This window comes from Oxyura jamaicensis, chromosome 4 (genome assembly GCF_011077185.1).
Source record: "Oxyura jamaicensis isolate SHBP4307 breed ruddy duck chromosome 4, BPBGC_Ojam_1.0, whole genome shotgun sequence".
Taxonomy (NCBI): Eukaryota; Metazoa; Chordata; class Aves; order Anseriformes; family Anatidae; genus Oxyura; species Oxyura jamaicensis.
Window position 1 is genome coordinate 15802488 of NC_048896.1, and position 20527 is coordinate 15823014.

Consider the following 20527-nt stretch of genomic DNA (forward strand, 5'->3'; position numbering starts at 1 on the left):
TAGGTGCTCATGTTCCTAACTGCGGCTCCGGCGTTGCTGTTTGTATGTGTAGGGCCAGGACCCGAGAGTCACTCAGCGTCTGCACACGTGCTCGCTTGTGTGGCATGGTCAGGAGCAGTGCTCTGAGGAGCGATGATATCTGATTTGTACCTTGTTATTCCTTCGCGTGACGGCGAAATTGTTGCGGATCGGAACGGAGGAAAAGTTTTTCTTGGGCTGAGCGCTTCTCTGCTGTGCTGCTGCTTCTGTGCATGTGCATGTTTCGGGGAACCCAGCCTGTATTGACTGTTGGTTTTCTCTTTTCACAGCTGATCAGTGGTGGTTCTACTGTACGTGCTGAGGCAGTATGGGATCACGTCACCATGGCCAACCGGGAGTTGGCATTTAAAGCAGGAGACGTTATCAAGGTTCTTGATGCTTCCAACAAGGACTGGTGGTGGGGTCAGATTGATGATGAAGAAGGATGGTTTCCCGCCAGCTTTGTAAGGGTGAATAACTCTTTTTCTTACTGCTTCGGTGATTTGCTGCCGTCATTGCTTGAAACGATCGATGATCCGAACTGCTTTTTGTCTTTGTTGCTGTTGATGCTTATTTTCCATGTCTGTGTTTTCTGTGTGAAAAATGGGGAGCAAAGAAGGCTTTGGAAGAAGTGAGGTTGGGGTGGAGGGAGGCTTGAATAGGTGTTGGCTCTTCTTTACGCTTTTGAGATGCAGAACACCTTTGCTTGTGTGTCTGAACGTGCTGGAGCCTCTTTCCTGAAGCATTTCTTCCTGGAAAACCAATTAAGTATTGTGCAGGCTGTGAGTAGGTGGTTGTGGGGGGCTGTGGGCGACCTGCATTGAGGAGAGCTTGCAGGGAGGTGTCAGCCCCCCCTCCCCCTTTCCACAAGCAGTGCCCTGTTCTGATTCCTCAGCAGTTTTGAATGTAAAATTTCTTTGCCAATTAGTCTGTGACCAGTTCTGGTTATTCTTTTAAGGGGGCAGGGAATAATTTGGCTTGTCTCTTTTCCTACTGAAGCAGGTTTTGCTGTGCCCGGCCACCTCCAGTGGCGATCTGGCCTTTCCCAAATAAGGATTCAAGCGCTTTATTTTTTATTTTATTTCTTACTCAGCATGCCTTAAGAAAGCAAAAGCACAAGAAGATGCCCTTTTTGGTATTGTCAGCTCCCGCAACATTATTAGGGCTCTCTCAAGCTTCCCTGGGGAGTCAAGACATCACCATGGACCTTGTGCACCTCCTTTTCCTCTCCCTTTTACAGAGGGTTCAATAGAGATTTAATTCCTTCAGGAGCTTAGGGGATATGGTTCAAAAATGAAGATTTCTTTTGCCTTGTGAAATTGTCTGAAAGATGAATCTTTGCTTTGAGCCTCCTGGGCAATTTGACAAGCTCCATTGAGGGGAAGACTTTTCTCTGAAACACACAACGAAGACGATGCCGCATCTAAAAGAGACACCGTGTTTCCTTTGGTTCTCTGCCTGTCTTACCCTCCCTCTGAATCCTTCCTCTTTTGGGCAATCCTGCATCATCAAGATCCCTGTCTGATTATTCCTCATCACCTGGGAAACAGCCATAAGGTTTAGGAAAACGGAGTTAAAAATCCATGACCTGGTGTTCCCTAGTGATGTATAATGCCCACTGATGAAGGAATGCAGATCTTTGCTGGCTTCGGCATTCTTCCGATCCCCAGTGCACAATTTTGTTTTCCCCCATGGTGCTTGTTAGGCAGCTCTCCTGCCCCTCCTAGGTCCGGCCAGCGCTGAGAGCAGCAAGAGGTGAGGGATTCAAACCGGAGCCCGGGCTCCCTGAATGAGAAAGCTTAGCACAACCCCCAGAATAACAAACAGCCTTCAGTGTTTTGTTGAACGGGACGCTGCGAGTCTGACCCTGCACCCAGTGGAGATAATGAGCTTGGGAAATGGATTTGTATGAGGTGTGATCAAGACGATAATCTCACTGGGGAAAATATTCTCAGGGGTGTTGCAAGCACATCTCATCTGTGTTCCTCGCTGGAAAAACTGCCTCAGAAAAATCTGCCTGATTCTTTTTGCTTGATTTGGAGACTGAAGTACTCTGGGCCAGTTTAACTTTTCAGAGCGTTTGCCAGGGCTGTTTTGTTTGTGGTTCAGGGGAAAGGATTTAATACCCATTTTTGTGCAGTGTACTGCTCATGGTAGATTTAATAACAGCCTTGTTTTGCACTGCACAGCTTTCTTTAAAAAAAATAAAATTTAAATCACAAAACAACAACTAAACAAACAAGTTCATTTACTCTAAGGCCCAAACCCATGGATGGCTTGGCTGAACTTTCCAGCTCTCCCTGCACTGGGAGGGTGATTTTGGACAAACAAAGGAGAGGAGTCAGTGAATCTGAGACTGTGATACACAGAGAAAGATGTCTGAAAAACATCCTGGAATGAATCATGGTGCTTAGGATCGCGATGGCCTTTCCAGGCAGGTTTCTTGCCCGTTTTGTCTAACATCACAACCCCACAGCTTGACTTTACTCCAACAAAATCAGCCCGTCCATCACGCAGTTATTCCGTCTGTGAGGCTCTGGCTCGGCGTGGGCTGAGCCCAGACACCTGCCCTGGGACCGAGGGATGTGCTCCCAAAGGGGGAAACTGCCTGTTTCTGTTGTCACAAATGGTAATTAATATTTAAAAATAAGTACCAGGCATTTCAGAAAACACGCAAGCGGAGTGCTGGCACAGTTTGTTCGCAGCTTTGCAAGGGAGGCTGGAGGGGAAAATTTGCCGCTCGGGTTTGCAGAACAGAGCTGCCATCTCCACGCCGCGCTCCACTTGCTGGCTGTCCTGTGCTGAGAAAACGACTGCGTTTGGGCTGTCATGTTTTCTCCTCCGCTGGCGGAGGTCGCTTGCTTGCCTCTGCATTTCTATTCTTGCATGTTCCTTCCCCCCCCCACCCCTCCTCTTCCACTTACAGAGAGATTTGAGCCAGATGCCTGCAAAGCCATGGGGTCTTTAGGGAAGGTACCCGCAACCCCTCTTCTGCTTGCAGGACCAGGTTTATGCTCCTACAGGGTCCTGCCAAGGACTGTTTAACCCGAAACGTTTTCACTTTGCTTTCCCCTCCATTTTTTTTCTTGTATTTCTTATTGAAGTGATCAGAATGAGGAGGCTGCTTTTTTTCTGTTGTACTTCGAGCTCTGCTTTTTTGACATGGTAACAGAAAACTGCCCGATCTAGGCTGGGTGGCTCTAGTTTTACTTGCACAAGGAAAATATTTGCTTTCCTTTATATCTCTATTTCATTTATGCAAGAGCAGGAGGAAAAGGGAACAGCACGTTGCATAGCAGAGGATCAAATGCAGCTAGAGCAAGGAATGCCAGGACAGAACAGACAGGTACAAAACCAAGCAGGATTAATTTCAGGGTGTTTTAGACTACAGGTCACTCGTAGGTAAGAACAAGGGGTACAGCAGAAGATCACTGCAAAGCCGGATTCCTCTAAAAGTCATTTGGATGACTCCTGCTTACAAAACCGGGCTGGAAAGCCTTTTGCAATGAGATGTCTGACGCTTCTTGCTCTCCAGCCAGATCATATGAAAATCTTTGGCACGGGGTTTGGCACTCACAAAATCTCAGAGCAGGCAAAATTCACATTTGCATGCGCAGAGGAAAACAGTAACCTGCTGATTCCCTTGGCTTCTTTTGTACGCAGGGTTTGGGGGCGGGGGGCTGCTAACAAATGCTGCATTGGAATGGTTTGCACCTAGAGGAATTGCTGCCTCTCTGCATACGGCCTGCAGTTATCCTCTTAGTAGCTGGAGACTTGGCTAGGAGAAAGGAGGAGAGAGGGAAGCCGTAAAGCTTTGGGGGCACAGGAGCTTTAAAGGAGAAACGGGGTGATAGAGCAATGCTTTTCTGGAAAGAGAAAAACCAAACATAGGAGAGGTAAGGTCTGGAGCTCAGTAAGCAATGGTGAATGTCCCGAACGGCCTGCCTGCTTTTAGGGGGCTGAGGGGCAGTGGGAAGTTCCAACAGGATTTCATACGCTTGTAGCAGAGATATTACTTGTTGCTCTTTTTTTGGGATGGTGCACATCATGTCTCCAAAATGGCTGGGGTGAGATTCAAACGCTTCAGACACGTGAAACGAGAGGGCATCCTGTTTGGGCCCTGACATATTTCCACTGCCAATAAAACCTAAACCTGAAACCTTACTGATTTGACCTGCTGTGACATCTTTCCCTGGAGACAGACACAGCAGAACGCACCTATCCCGGACAGAGAAGGGGATTTATTTTGTTATAAAGCTCCCCTTAATCTCTTTGGATACCAGGAGGCAGACTGAGCTTCCAGAATATATTTCCTTGCACTTCAACAGTGCTGACTCTTCCCCGTATTTACCAAGCTAAGCTAAAGAGCAGATGTGGGGTTGAGGAGATTTTACTGCAGCTTCTTGTGGTGCCTCCCGGGATGTTGTGAACTGAGGGGTAGCAGTCCTGCCACGGGGTGTAATTCCTTGTGGTCCCTTACGAGGGAGAAGGGCAGGAGTGCAGCAAGGCTCCATCTTTGCTCTCGCCATTGCTTAGGTTTCCCCAAGTGTCGTAATTTCAGATTGATTTTCCTGCCGTAGAGCTGCCTTTAACCCACTTCATGTTGTACAGCTCGAGGAGAAGTGCTGGATAAATTGGTGTAAGCTTTTAAGGCACTTTTTGGGGCGCTCTACACCCAAGTCTTCTTCATTTGGCTTTCGTTCGTAGGGGCTGTGACTCCTCTCTCTTGCAAGTGGCGTCAGGGTGAGGGAAAAGAGGATGGTGCCGAAGTGGTGTTCACCTGTTGCACAAATAAAACGTATGTGCTGCAGTGCCTGCTGCAGAGTCGGTGCCTCGTAAAGGAGGTTTTTTTTTCTCCTGTGGCAAATCCAGCACAAAAATAGCTTCTGGTAGAGGTATCACGCACAGCGTGAGCAGCGCTCCGCAGCGACAGGATGCGCTGCAGACAAATTGCATGTTTTTTTTTTTTTTTTTTACAAAGTCAAGCAGCATTTTAGCATCCAAACACTGCCTGTGCTAATTGCAGCTGCCATCAGCATGGCAACCAACGTCACTCAGACAGCTCAGCATCTGTCGGGTCCCCGGAGGTTCACAGGCAGGCACCAGGGCCCTTCCTCACACAAGCTGTTTTCCAGGGGCGCGGAGCCTGAAGCTGTCCGTGTAGAGTCTTTGGCTTTTTCCTTTTCCAGAAATGAGTGAAAGATTATTTCTTCCCTTTGCATAAAGAGATCTTCTGAGGCTGGCAATGGAGAGTTTTAGGGGGAAGAGGAAGAGCTGAAGTGGATTTGCTGAAGCTGGAGAGTTGCAGGAGGGAAAGGGAAGGTACCAAAGAGCTCGTGAGCTGCAGGGAGGCAAAGGGCAGCGAGGCTAGAGCCAGACTGCAGAGGAAGAACAGCAGTAGCACCACAGGAGGAAAAAGAACTCTGGCTTCAACTGCCTCTCCTTCTGGTGCCAGGAGTCCTATTCCTCATCCTGGGAGGGATGCAGGAAGAAGGCTGCTTTTCCCGAACAGCCCGGAGAGGCTGTGCCCCGACCGCTGGGGTGACGTGCAGATTGATGCCCACCATTGTTTGACCTGTGCAAAGCTCTGCACCGTGACTTCGCTTCGTTATAAACGAGCGAGTGAAATTGCTAATCCAGTGTAGAGCCCAACAGAGCATGCGCACAGTAAGTACAGCACACATGGCTGAAAGCAAGGGCACAGCACCAGCTCATGGAAGGAAGGAGAGAGGGCAAAGCACAACAGCTCTGCTGAGCCAGGGCAGCCTGGCGAGGTGGGTGAGATAGTCCTTATTTCTGTAGGGTCACGGCAGTCTCATGCAGTCCCTTCCAGCTGTAGGATTTACAACACCGTAACGCCCCCATTCAGCACCAGGCCGTGGTTCAGGCTGGGCTGTGTGCACTGGTATTTGTTGTGGAAGTCACTGGTGAGCGGAGATGCCCTGGATTGGTAACAGCTCTCTGGAAGGATCTGCCTGTATCATTAATCTGCCACATTATTTAATTGTGAGCTAGAATCCAGGACGGCACATTATCTGCTAGTTCTGTCCTTGTGACTCTCCAGCGGAAGGAGATTAATAATCCAGATGGCTGCTAAAATGTTTGTTGTATCATGCTTTCTGATTATTATGAGACTATCAGCCCTCGGTGCCTACTCAAGTAAAATGTCCTCCCTATACAGCGGGTGCGTTCAGCGGTCTAAATGTACGGTAATTACAGGTCAGCTAATGTGGGAACGGTGCCGATTGGTGATCTTCTGCCCCATTTAGGTATGGCTGCAAATTGATAAATCAGCTTCCTACAGATTTGATACAAATCACACATGATATTAACCAGCACAATGAAGTGACCGGCTCTCCCTGGCTGCTGGAACAGTGTCCTTAGGCAAACAGGGCCTTCTTTATTTGACTATTTTACTTTTATCTGCCTCTGCCAATTGCTCCTGGTCATGACTTCCTAATCAGGGTTGAGTTTTCAATTGGGGACTGTGAGCCTCGTGATAAGCCTGTTCTTCCCCACACATCGGGTGGCCTTTCCGTGTGAAATACCATTTAGGACTGGCATTATGCAACTTGATTTTTTTTCCTGCACTTTTTCTTGGTTCCTTTTAATTAATTCTCGATACGGAGAGTTTGAAATGGTTCTCTTGGCAGCGTTCTTTCTTTTTTTTTTTCCACATTGAACCTCTTCAGCAGTGTGGGGGAGGCCTGCACAGCACTGTATTATTTCAGAGACTGTGCTTTTTTGCATTGCAGAGGTGTTAAGAAAGGCACCGAAGGCTGATTTGTTATTGTAGGGTTGTTGATGCTTGCTCAACAGCTGTTATTTTCACTATTCTTTTTCCCTAAAAAACAGGAGCTGTTGAATGCAGCAATCCAGGCTGGTATCCCCCTGCTCCAAGCCACTGCCCCTAGTTGCTGGGGAGGGGAGGACAGGAGCCTGGAGAGGCTTCCTGAGATCTAAGTGAGGCGACAGGCTGCTGGGGAGCTGGATCCCCATCTCCTCGCCGTGGGAAGGGGGGCGGCCACCCCTCCGGAGCAGGGAAGAGTGAGCAGATGAGGTGAGACTGAGGGAAAACTAGAGCTTTGAGGTTCCTTTTATAAAGCAGACACATTTTCACTGGGAGGCAGGTAAATCTGCGCCTTGGTGTCCAGTGCACGCTGGAAAATAGCAAGGGAAGAGGAGAGATCCATTAGTGGCAGCTCAGCTGCTGCTCACAGCAGAGGAGGGTCAGGCATTTCGGGAGGAGAGCTGCACGTGGCTAAATCCCAGCCAACAAGCCCCTGGCCTACCGGCGACTGTGCACTGGGCTAAAATAGGAACCTGAGCAGCATGGTCTAGATCGACTCAATATGACATTTACTAAGTTACCGGGAGAAAAATAGTGTCACCCCCAGTTTGCCTCCTGCCCCTTGCTGTCGCCCGCAGTGCGGCAGCTGGGGGTTTGAGCCAGCAGGTCGGTGAAGCAGAGAGGATCTGGCCGCTGGGGATTTGGGGGGGTCAGAGGACACAACGCTCCCAGTGTAATTTTCCCTTGCCCAAACACGGCTCAGCTACTCCTTGGTGCAAGCATGAGAGGACGTGGGAGCTGCCTAAACCCCAAAGCTGAAGGTGTAAAAGCAGCCAAAGGTCCCTCTGCCAAGTGGTCGCTCATGGATGAGTGCGGTGAGCCCACGGTGCTGCATTTAAGTCCATGCTTCAAACTAGGCAAAAGCTTGCCTATGCCTCCCCTTCATAACGTCTACAAACCTCAAGAATATTCCCGAGATGTCCCAGGTAAGGCAGCTTGTCCCCGTTTAGAGGTGAGGAAAGCCTCAGCCGACAGAAGCGCTTGGTCCAAGGTCAGCAGCAGAGCTGGGAATGTGCCTCATCTGCTGTGAGTCATGCTCCAAGCTTCAAATAATCCCCTGCAAGAAGGGGATTGCTTGAGCTGGGGAGAAACCGAGAGGTTAAGACAAAAAGCCGGAGTGTTTGAACAGCGCTGTGGGATTAGTCCTCTCTGCAGCTGGGGCTGGGGAGCGCAGGTGGAAGGCACGTTGGGCTTCCTCCCTTCCCAGTAAAGTTGTTTCATTTGTTGTTAATCCAAAACAAGAGTCATCTGGACTGCAGCGGTATTTTTTTTTTTCCTTTTGGGAACACGAATGCTAGCAGGAAGGAGCAAAAATTTCATTAAGGAAAAAGCAGGACTCCTGAGATCCCCAGATGTGGAAGCGGGGAGTGCTCCTACACTACCCAAACGGCATACCAAATCCCGCGGCTTTCCCCAGTCCTCCAAGTTTGCAAGCTTGCTGTTTGCCTTAGAGATCCCAAACCTGTAGGATTCACGCTTCCAAGCTTTTTTCCCCTTTTACAAAGATCTTTTTTTTTCGGGGGGGGACGCCCTGGGTGCCTCTGCGCCCGGTGTGGTGGTGCTCCTCTTCCCCTGGGGCACATCCAGCCACAGAAAGCCAGAGCTGACAGCTGCAGTCGCTTCTGCCCCATCACACGAGACACTGAACCGACGCCCGGCTGGGCTGTCCTGGGGAAAGGTGCGAAGGCTGTGGGGTGCTGGAAGGCTGTCCCACGGGCAGAAGGAGGGCCCAGGCGGACAGAGCAGGCAGGACGTGGACCCTGCTTCCAAGAGGGCATCTTGTCACCGAAACGGCCGTCACGCCCCTCGTGTGAAGTCCCTGACAGCTCCTGGACACGGCACGAACACGACCAGGGTGAACAGTCAGGCTTTTTATGGCTTTTTGTTGTTGTTGTTGTTTTTCCTAAGTTAATGGCATCATTAACGTTCTGCTAGAGACGTGTTTTCTGCACACACCTCGGCTTCTTGGCCTGTGCAGCTCACTGTAGGAAGACAAAATGTGGGAGCTGTAATAAGGGGAGCTGTGGCTCAGCAAAACATAATAATTGGTTAGGAAAACAGGGAAGGAGCGTGGGAAGGGCTAGGGTTTTTTTCACTTTACTAATTTGCAGGAACACAGCCTGCGCAGGCACACAACGAAGGTGTTTAAAACGGGAATTAAGCTGCAAAATGGGAAATTCCTAAAAACTGTTAACAGTGAAAAGAAGAAAAGATCAGGCTGACTCTGCAGCTCGTTTTCCTTGTGCCTGTCTGCGGGGACGGTTCCGCTGTTTACAGGTAGATGTATTTTTATGTTTCAAGGTCTCTGGTATTTTGGTCTTTAAATGCCAAGAAGAAAACTTGCTTCATTTATATAACAACGGAGGTGATATTTGTAAGACAGCACTGCTGCTGTGTTTTCGCCTTTATGTAATGTTCATTTACAAACTGTGCTGAGCCCAATTTGGGTTTGTAAGAGCCACTTAAAGCAGATTTTATTTTGGGGAAAAGATAAGAAAGGGAAGCATTGGATCCATATGCTACGCTCAAAGACAGACCAGGAGTCAGCGCTAGCTTTTGGTTTACAGGTTCAATGTATATTTTAATTGGTGATGGAAATTCAGGGTGCTGAAAAGGCAGAGATCCTTTTTTTCACCGCATTCAGCAATTCCCTGCGATTCGAAGGATTCAGTGCCCAGGGGTGTGCTTGGCACCCAGTCCAAACCTGCCCGCAGACCCCCACGCGCTCGGAGATTTCTTCTGCCAAGGAATGGCCCCATCTGATCTCAGCGCAGGGTAGGATCATACTCTCAGGACGCTGAGACAGGGCATTTGCCTGAGCGAGAATGGCTCTTCATGTGAAATGATGGGGAAAGCTGCTGTGAAATGAAAATCAATGCTCATTCACAAATCCCAGCCTGGGAAGTCTGCAGAAACCTCAGTGCCACAAGCCAGTTAGCCTGAGCCGATGTTCAGATTCGTTCAGATTTCTGACCCAGACATATCTCGTCCTTCATAAATCAGTCATCCGGAAAGGTCCTATCCCTCCTCCCAGAGGCTTCTTCCCGACAGAGCAGACCCCGACCGATGCTGCGTGAGGATGGGGGAAGGCAGAGCATTGCGCCGATGACTGCAGGTTCCCTTAGCTCGGTCTGCTGTGTGCAGGAACTCGTCCTGGTTCAGCATCCAGCAGTCCGGGTGCTGCTTTGTATAACAGAATAGTTGTAGAAGTTTAGAATATCAGAACATCGTACGATTACGTGCCACGATCACATCATCATACGATTACCATTACCACGACCCAGCCTGTCTTCGTTGGCTGGCTTCCTGATGGATTTACGATTAAGCTTGTTGCTTTCCCCTCTCCTCCTCACAGCTCTGGGTGAATCAAGAAGATGGTGTGGAGGAGGGAACCAGCGACGTGCAGAATGGCCACTTGGATCCAAACGCCGACTGCCTCTGTATCGGCCGGACCGTCCAAAACCGAGACCAGATGAGAGCCAACGTCATCAACGAGATCATGAACACCGAGCGCCACTACATCAAGCACCTCAAGGACATCTGCGAGGTACGTGGGGTTGTGGCGCCGGGGACGCCGCAGGACACGTGATGGGCTGTTGAGAGCTGAGGACTGAGTTTGTCCTGGGGTGACGGGGGAAAAGGTGCAGTGTGCTTCTTAGTAGTGTGTGTAACTGAGGAGCAGCATCCATCAATAAGTATTGATACTTCTGAGTATTTTCTACTGGATCTGCTAATTAGCTTTAGGTCGTATTAACCAAAAATACAATCTTCTGATCTTTTTTCTGTGCCACTTTGAAAAATTATGAGGTTGAGATCTTTCAAGCATTTCTCTTAATTAAAACCCATCCCTGTCTACTTTTGAACTTGTGGCTGAGGAAATTAGGTTGTAATTAAACCAATCAGTTGGCCATGCCACCTGTGTCTTTCACATTGGGTTCACAATTTCCCCTTGCTCAGGATGGCTTCCATTTGCCTTCTCTTCCAGTGAGCAGAATGTTTGCACCGTGGGAAATGAGGTGCGTTACATTTGCATAGTGTAAGGGAAACCGCAAGCAAATGCACGTTGACAACTACCCCCTCACATCCTCCACTTGGTTCTTCCTCATTACGTACAATTAACAACCCCAGCTCCTGACGGTCCTGCAGCCTCGGAGCCCCGAGCCGTGCCTGAAGTGGCACAGGCACTTCACTTCACTTCACTTTAGGGGTCTGTGAGCCTGGGCTCCGTTTTCCAACGTGCTGAAGCCCTTTGTGAATACTGCTTAGAAAATGTCTTCATCCTCCCTTCCTACTTGCCGCTTTTCTATTGACAAGGCAAAGCAGCCATCCAAAAAGGCCTCTGTGATGCTGTTCAAACATGGAAGAATCTTGGGATTTCAATCTGGAAACAAACGAGCTTAATTTCAGTGTGCTATTTCAGTCAGAGGGCTGTGCACTGAAGAAGGGAAGAACTGCAGGAACTTTTCCACATGGTGTTTCTCTTCCTGCATTGGCACTTTTCTGTCGAACAACAAAATAAATCTGAACGTGCATTTGCCAGTCATGTCACCGGGCTGCTGCTAAATCAGCCTCTCCGGAGGTGCAGGTGGGTGTAGTTTCAGTGACACCCGCGGAGTAACACTGATTTACAGCCCCTAACGATATGCCCAATATGTGGGAGAGCTCTGTGGGATACAAAACGGTATTGGGGGATAAATCTTACCGCCAGGTAGAGCATCGGGAAGTGATTCAGCTGCCTCGCTTAAAAAAGGAGGAGGACCCAAACGGGCATTCTCCTCTGCAGAAAGGTGGGCTGTCCCTTGCTGGAGAGAGGCTCGTTTTGCTCAGTTTCCCTCGGAGCAATCCGTGAGCCTCGAGAAGGCTCGGGGACGGCTCGGGGACAGCTCGGGGACAGCTCAGACACGCCGGCATTTCGGCACAGCTTGGTGTGACTGCTCCTGTTCGTGCACAAGAGGGGGACTGGAGACAGAGGGACCCGGGCTGGCACAAGCTGCTCCCAGTGCTCCAGGAGATGTGGGTGGGTGGTGAGGGCCGAGCCTGATTCAGAGTTGAGTTCAGCAGCGCAGTTTTGCTCTCGTTGCTGAGTTTCACTGGCATTAGGACTTGTTGTTCACTGCGGCACCTTAGGATGTGGGGTCATTCTCGGAGGACCGGAGCCCCTGTGAGGAAATGAAGAGCCCTCTGATGGCTCTCTTCTGTTGTAGGACGTGTAGGTAGCACCTGCTGTTATATTCTTACACACCGTGTTATTATTTATAATACCCATGGCACCAGCCCTGCCGAGTCAGGAGCTCACACGCTAGCCAGCACCGGAATGAAAATTACCTGCGCGGTGCAGCTGGCTCGGAGGCTGGGGGAATCCCCCCGCTCAGCAAAGCCGTACAGCACCGACAGCTGCTGCTGTGCCCTCGTTTGAGTGGGAAGGGCTGGCTGCTGCTCGGTGGAACGGGTTTGCGAAGGTTTTTATTCAGGGCAAAATGCTGAGCGTACCCCGGCCTGCGTTATCAGGAGCTGACGGATCGTTATTCTGAAATATCACCAAGGGGAAAAGGAAGAAAAAAGAATTCCTTAGGGAAACATCCAGCACTAGGAAATTCAGGCTTAGCAGTTAGAGGTTAGAAAAATAATCAGCTACTGAAAACTAGGCTTGCGTAACGGTGAGCAGCAGCCAGCCTTACTGGCACAGTGCTGCTCGCCGCCTCTCCAGTAAAGCGCCATAGCTTTGTGTGGTCATCCCCAGGCATGAAAATACGTCCCCTGCCCCGGGGCTTTGGTCCTGGGGGCCCTGGGTCTGTCTGTAACGTGGGGTGATGCCGGCAGAGCAGCGAGGTGCCTGGCCAGGGCAGGCAGCTTTTGCTGAAGCCCCAGAAGGTGCTTGGAGCTGCAGCGTGTGGGGAGCGGGACAAAGAGCAGGGTGCTGCGCTTTGGGGAGCAGCAGATTGGGACCAGGACGTGGATTAGGAGATGAGGCTTAATTTAAGGGATGGGAACAGAGAAGCAGCTGGGAGATCAAAGGAAACCTCCGTATTGTGAGTAATTTGGGGGTGGGAGGGGAGAAAGGGCAGCCAACTTCCATTGCTGTGTTTTTGTTCTTTTCCAACTAATTTCACTTTGATTTTATTTTTTAATAACGTTGTCTGGATTCCACCTAAGCTTTGCTCTGGTGCCAGGACAGCTCTGAATGCTGAAGAGCAAACATCCTCACTGCATCTTAGCTGCTCAGACCGAATCTGTTGTGCAGAGCTGGCGGGACAAGTTTTCCTGTGCTCCGGTGGCATTTGCTAGGCTCATCCTTGGGGATGTGCCCTGTGCACGCTTTGTTCTTCTGTTTCGGGGTTGGCTTCTTCTGTGCCCTTCTGAGGAACCAGCTGTTGTTCCCGATGGACTTCATTACGCATTTTAGGTGGGTCCCAGGGCAATCACAGTCCGCATCCAAAAAATTAGTGGTGCTGGTGGGGAACAGGGGAGGAGCAGGACTGATGCACGGATCTGTGCCTGATGTTCAGTCCTTGCGGTTGTCCAGTGCTTTAGAGCCCTGACTGCCTGGGAGCAGGCATGGCTCTGCTTTGCTTTTTTAATTCAAACAGCCTCGACTTTGTTCTTGGCCTTACTCCTGGTGCGTGTGGATTGGCACGACGCTTGCCTGGGTGCTGTGAGCACTGCTCAGGAGACCAGGATTTTGGTAGCCCAAATGGTACTGATCCAAACTGGAGGGTAGTCTACAGGACAGGGTCACCCCAGCGTGGCTCAGAGATGGAAGGAAGCAGGACTATCACCACCACTGCCTTTTAACTCAGAGCCTGCAGCAGGTCTCATCTCCCCAGGCTGAGTGCATTTATTGCTGAGAGCATTTCACCGTGCTCTCAGCAGGACGAGAAGGATGGATGGAAGGATTGGCCACCTCTCCTGACTGTCTCTTAACCTCCTGCAGATACTTTCCAACTTTGGCCTATACCTCAGGGACTACATGGAAATGTACTTTAAAGGGAGATGGTCTGACAGCTATTTTTAGGTATTCATTGAACAAAACGCTCTCCAACATCTGCTCATCAGTCAGCTATCCCTTCTCTGAGCAAACCTGATGGGATGACCAGGAGGAGGATGACGTTGTTTTATGTAACAGAAGTAAATTTACTGGAAAAAATATGCAGCAGCCTTCTAGCTGGCGCTTGCTGCATGTTATCTGGAAATCTGCAGTCTCCCCTTTGCTGGAAACCCAACATCAAAATGCACAGACTGGAGAGAGGAGAAGGCTTGGGAATTCCGTGCGTTCAGTAGCTCTCCCTGTGGTTTTATAGGTGCCTGTGCAGAAATGTGCTGCTTCAGCTTCTCAGAAGCACGTGATTCAGGCAAAGTGATGAACCAGCACACAGAGGACGGGGAATATTCACGACGGTAGCTGCAGCCAGCAGCAACCCCAGGGCTGGAAGTTGTTCACATAAATCACCCACTGACTGATTTCCCAGAGCAGTGTGTGCGCGAGGGGAGCCTGGCTTGCAGGCAGCCTGCAGCGTGCAGCAGGGCAAAGGTCCCAGCACAGCTGCCTTGCAGCAGTCACTCGGCGCTGCTCGCGCTGCGGCCAGCATCAAAAAGAAGAGCCTGGCCTTGTGGGCAGGTCCACGTCTTTTATTTATTTATTTATTTTTATTTTTTTGTAGCTGTTCTGAGACAAGCAGGTAAACGTGAAAAGCAATATGGAAAATAGTCTGCATTATTCCGTGATTGGTTGTATTTTCATTTGCCCTTCAGCTGTCCTACAGCCTGGGAACCAGCCTGTTCCCTTTCCTCCTGGCCTTAAAAATGAGGGAAACCCAGAGAAGGGAGTCATCGAGGAGCTCTTGGAAGAAGAGAGACATAGATTTGGTAAACGTGGAAGGTATTCCATAACCCAAGCTTCCCAGCTGAAAAAGCAGGCACCTTCGGGGTAATGGCATCCTTCTAGCTAAGCTGGACATCGCACAGGCTGGTTCTGTGCCAGGTCGGCCAAAGTTGCCTTTATCATTCATCTGTTTGAAGTTCTCCCTCCCAGGAACCACATGGTGAGGCTGAAGGACAGCTTATTATAGCGTCCCAATGGTTCGCATTGTGGGCCAGCAGCTGCGTGTCACCAGCTGGCGGTTCGTCTGTGTGACTAAGCATCTAGAGCTCCCAAATATAGCCGTTCCACTGGAGCTGTTGGCAGTTTTCCCTTCTTTTTTTTTTTTTCTCTCCCTAAATAATAAAGGCAAAGTCATCTCCTGATGACCCCCATAGTATTCTGTTTTCAGTCAAGAGGCCACGGTCCAGAAAAGGCCAGCACAGCATTTGCTATTTAGCCTTGCAAAGTTTCTGGGCTACATCGCCCAGACAGGCGAAGCACGGCGGGGAGAAGTGATTTGCTCAACGTCACACAGATCCGTGGCAGGGTCAGCAATTCAGCCCTGGCATCCCGAACCTCCGTGTGACACCCCATCCCCTCACCACAGGTATTTCAGGCAAGCGTGTCCGAAGTCTTCGTGATTCAGCCGTACCCAGGACGGTGAGTTCATGGACGAGGCGGGGTGAGCAGAACAGGAAGGCAGACAGAGCTTGGGGTGTTACGTTTTTTACGTTTGTTTGGTCAGAATATTGATCCGCCACGTCTTTTTAGGGCAGGAGGTCTTCGGAGCAGTGCTTCCTTGCTGATTTGTTTGTGTGAAGTCCAGGTAAACCTGGGCTCAGCACCACTGGGTACCACGGGCAGATGAAGAATAAACAAAAGGGACCTTTTTTTTGTTATTGCACCGGGTCAGGATGTGGGAGACCTGAATTGCTGCCAGCTCTATTGCAGATTCATTCTGTGATTTTGGAGAGTTTCTGCAAGCTCTCTACATGTCAGGTCTTCCTCTCTCTCCATTTATCTTTCACGTCTGTAGACTCAGTGAGTGAGCCTGATGTTTGTACAAAGCAGGACACAAAGCCTGTTCCTCTGTTCCCACTTAAGCAAGGAAGAAGAGAGGATAGTTGAGGAAACAGGACAAAATTTTCACATTTTTAGCCATTTCGAATAGTGTATTTGGGGTGAGCTCATGAAAGACAGGGGAAACAAAAATGAAAACGATGCTGCTTTCCTCTAGATGGCATTGATCAGTAGCTCGTGCTGCTCCCTCGATCGGGTGAGCTGAAACCCCCCCAGCCTCCTGCATTGCCTTTGGGGTTCCCTGCCGTGAGGCCGGCAGGACAGCAGCCCTCTTGCTTTTGTCTCAGGCTGGGGAAGCTGAATGGTGTGGGACAAACCATGCTGCCTCCCACATCAGGGAAAGCTGCAAGAGTGTTTGCCTTCAGCACGTCACCGGGTGCTGAAACGACTCGGGAGGGGTACACCGCTCTCTTCCAAGAGCAAGGGCATGCAGCCACATATCAGTTAAGTATTTCTCAGCATGGTAGGCAGCTTCCTTATCCTGATGCTGTGGCTAAAAAGAGAAACCAGAGCAGGCAGGGGACCAAACAGCCCCTCACAGCTTTCTCTGTAATGCCACGTGCCACTGAAGACGATGGGAAAACAGCGATGTTCGTAGGAGCTGCCCATGGTACCGGGCAGTGCAAGGCAGGGAGTTTTGAAGGAACTTGCGTACGATGCTGTAACACACCTCTCGGAGCCATCAGCCAAATTCTGCTGTTCTCTGCAGCACAAGCAGGGACACAGCAGTTTCAGGCTGTACTGCCTGAGATCTCTGGGGAACTTTCCCTCTGCAAAATTGATTCACGCAGAACGCTGAAGGACATCGAGGAGCTGTTCCCCCTCTGCGCTTCTCTTCTGTACACGCGCTGTCTCCAGCATTGTCTGGTGTAGGCTGTGAAGCCTGGTACATGCTGGGTCTGGTGTGTCCTGAGCGAGGGTAGTGCTGTGGTCTGCTGCAGGTTGCAGTGGGAGCAGTGGTTGCGAGTGCCAAATGTTGGAAATGAAATACTGGCTGTCAAAAATGGACGTACAGGTTTTGGAAGCGTGTTTTTCCTATTGTGTGCTTGCCTGTAGAGAGCAGTTGATGGAGACTGTCATGCTTTAAAAGTGGATTTTGTTTTCAGAGACATTTTCTGGTTCTGTTTTCACTTGCTCCATCCTCAAGAAAAGTCTGGGAGCAGCTTCAGTAAAAACTTTTGGGTTATTTTATGGATTGCTCTGTCTTGCTTCTTACAGGGTTACTTGAAGCAATGCCGGAAGAGACGGGATATGTTCAACGATGAACAGCTAAAGATCATCTTTGGTAACATTGAAGATATCTATAGATTTCAGATGGGTTTTGTCCGGGATTTGGAGAAACAGTACAACAAAGAAGATCCCCATCTCAGTGAAATTGGGCCGTGTTTCCTTGAACACGTAAGTCCATTTGGCATTTTTTTGTTTTTTGTTTTATGGTGGGTGCAGTGGGGATGTAGCAGAAGTCAGAAGGCAGGAACTACTCCGAATCTAACTTGTGTTCATCAGTTCTGTTCTAGTGACATAGCATGGGCTACTCCACAGGCACTGTATCCACTTTGTGAGATACAGCTGCAGGGAGAACTCAGCGAAGCATATAGTTGGATAATGCCCCAGAGCATCTGAATCCCAAAAAGTTTTCACATCCACCTTCACATTATGTAGGCTCGAGGTCCCTCGCATACTCCCTACCTTCTTTTTCTCCTCAAAATACGACTTAAATCCACTCACAAGCCACGCTGATCAGATCACCGATGACCAGAAGGTTGGAATAGGCAGGGGAGTCTGGAGCAGTAAGAATAGGCGTTAGTTGTGTGTTACACAAAACACGTAGAGGAGAGCAAGTGCCTCGGCTGTTTGCTGTGGCACTGAGCTGCATTTGCAAGGGATGAAAAACCCACGGAGCTTCGGATGCCTTCACCTGCAGGGCCAGGTGCGAGGTGGCAGCGGGGCGGCAGAGAGCTCATCCCTGCTGAGTGCACCCTGAGCGGGACATTTCAGCTGACGATGCACTCCTGGAGGCTTCGGGCCAGCCCCTCGTGCTGTTACATAAGCCACGTGTTTCAGGAGCTGATAAATTGGGCAGCGCTGTAACTGTGTCAGGAAGTGTCAGGAAGATTATGGTCCCGCAGCGTTAGGCTTTCCTTTACAGAGACCGAAGTGCTGTGTCAGCTTATGCATGGGGGGCTCCGACCCAGGCTGCAGGTCCTGTACTTACAGCCAGGTCCAGCTAGCCCCAGTTCACTTGTTAGAGAAATTTACAGCAGACGTTGATGAAACTTCAGTGGGGCATCCCTGAAAAGGTTTGCAACATCTCTTAAGCATCACTGGTCTTCTAATTAAAAAGCAAGCTTATTCCTGAGAAATTGCATTATGGCATTAAGATTGCTCGCTTTTATCAGAGCCCGCAATCTCTGCTGTTTGCTTCCAAAGCAGGCAGCATATTGCACCTTTGTGCAAAAGAAAAGTATGAAATCTTGGTGAGAATCAGTAGCTAAAACTTCATGTCCTAAGGCCGTGCTGTCAATTAATTTACAGTAACATTAAGTAAAAGTTACTACTGCTGTTACTGGGAGGAGTACCTGACGTTGCTGTCATCATTTCCATAGGGGTCGAAAGCTGGCTAATAAAATCCTGATAAATTATCCCTGTTTAGCCATCTGGGGAAACTGAGGGATGAGGACATTAAGATCCTGTTGTTTGGGCCTGCCAGCTCATTCCTCACCCACTTCAGCAGGAGAGAGGCATCAGTGCTTGGCTCTTGATCAGCCACGGGGACGGGGAGGAAAGCAGGCTCCCCTGTTCCCAGAAGGGCACGTTATAGCCTGCCTTTACTTAAATCCACTCACGAGACATCCTAATCAGATCCCTATGGGACCCAAAAAAGTAGTATCGGTATGGGACCCCCCAAAAAATACGAGTCCTTTCTTGTAGTTCGTAAAGCATCGCCCACAACCTGGCGAAGCACCTCAGGCTTCTAAAGTAAAATACCTGGGCTCATATCAGGGCTGTCTGAACTACAGTCTTAAATGTGGCAGCCAGTTTGTTTCTGCCTCTCCCTTCCAGTGTGATCTTTCTTACACCTTTCATCTGGGGTGTCTGCGTGGCACGCGGGGACAATCTGTGGTCAGTGAAGGCCAATGGAGATTCCAGCCCAACCAGTGCAAAAAGCCTGGCGAGAGCACTGCAAAGGGAGGTTGGGCACGCACGTGCAAGGGGTTTTCGTTTTTGTTGTTTGCTTTTCCAGTCTTTTGGTGTTTTCTGGCTCTGGGGAAATCTGCACAGTAGTTGGTTCCTGCGGTTCCCTGTTGGTAAAAGGGTGTTCAAAACTACTCAGCTCCCAAGCACTTTTCAGGTGCTTCGTGATCTCTCAAGGAAAGACCTCTAGAAATAATGAGATTCTCTGGTATTACCAAGGCCTGAGCTGTGAGTTGGTTCTACCTTTCACAAAGAAAATCTCATCAGTCAATTTGAAACTGTGAACACCCACAGGGGTTTCCTTTACCACAGCCGGTCCCTGCAGAGACCTCAAAAATGTGCAGGACACGGGCCCCCTCTGCCTCCCCGCTCCCCGTGCAGCAACCGTGCGGCACCTTCTCTGAGCAGGAAAAGGACTTTGGGATCGGTCCTCCCTCCTCCCGTCGGGGTGTCACTTTTTCTTTAGCCGTCACGTTGGCAGGTGGGGTGACGGCCTGCTCGCGGCGCCTGTCTGACGTGCGCTCCCTTCCCTCCTGCCTTTCACAGCAAGATGGCTTCTGGATCTACTCGGAGTACTGTAATAACCACTTGGATGCATGCATGGAGCTTTCCAAGCTGATGAAAGATAGCAGGTACCAGAATTTCTTCGAAGCGTGTCGTCTGTTGCAGCAGATGATTAATATCGCCATCGACGGTTTCCTTCTGACGCCGGTGCAGAAGATTTGCAAATACCCCCTGCAGCTTGCAGAGCTACTCAAGTACACTGCACAGGATCACAGGTATGTGATGCTCACAAAGGGGTTTTGCTCACTGCTTTTTTACGTGGCCTCTTAATGCACACGGGGGTTGTTTTCATTTCTGTCCAGCTCTTCTCTTAATGATATCTTGCATAAATTGAAGCAGGGCAAAGGTTCAGCAGATAGCTAGAAAGCTTCTCAAAGCACCGATTCTCAGTGGAGCCAAACTCATCTCTCTTGTAATCAGACGTGAACTAATTACCCTTGGATGTACTTTATGATGCTACTGGTTACACTAGAAAAATTACTTAATTAGCAGTCAGTGGTCAGAAAGGCTTATTCCTTTATCCTAGTGAGGACCTCAGCATGTAGTGGGTGGAGGGCCACATCTGCTACTCAAACCTGCCTGTGCTCAGATCTTGGGAAAATTCAGAGCCCATTCTGCTTTTCAGCCTCATTCCATCTCTGATTTGCCATTGGGTTTTTAGGATCAGAGGGGCACCTGGCAGTTTGATATCTTCCCCAGAATTTTACGGATCTCTTTTGCTTCGGATGAGGGCAATCAATCTAATTACCTGGCCTAGTGTGAATCGAGAATAGTACTTACGATATCCGTTATGATAGGTGAAAGAAGAGTGAGGCCCCCTAAGAACAGATTATCCCCTACCTTGACAGTTTTCTTTCTTTTTCCAAAACCCTTTTTAAAATGAAGTACTTTAGGGAAAAAAAAAAAAAAGAAAAAAAAAAAGACCACAAAGGTTTCAGAAGCTTCTGCAAGTGTTTGTTTTT

The 20527-nt window shown here is 49.5% G+C and overlaps 1 protein-coding gene across 13 annotated transcripts in view; it reads left to right on the top strand.

The window, feature by feature from the left end:
- ARHGEF9 (Cdc42 guanine nucleotide exchange factor 9) overlaps positions 1–20527 on the top strand; it is a 178949-nt gene that overhangs the window by 111715 nt on the left and 46707 nt on the right. For 12 of the 13 annotated variants that reach the window (XM_035326517.1, XM_035326521.1, XM_035326519.1 and 9 more), the window contains 4 exons: positions 309–488; positions 10224–10415; positions 17025–17204; positions 19548–19780. In XM_035326517.1, coding sequence (XP_035182408.1) covers positions 309–488; positions 10224–10415; positions 17025–17204; positions 19548–19780 — 785 coding nt within the window. The remainder of the gene's footprint in view (positions 1–308; positions 489–10223; positions 10416–17024; positions 17205–19547; positions 19781–20527) is intronic. The other variant, XM_035326518.1, reaches the window with a different exon arrangement.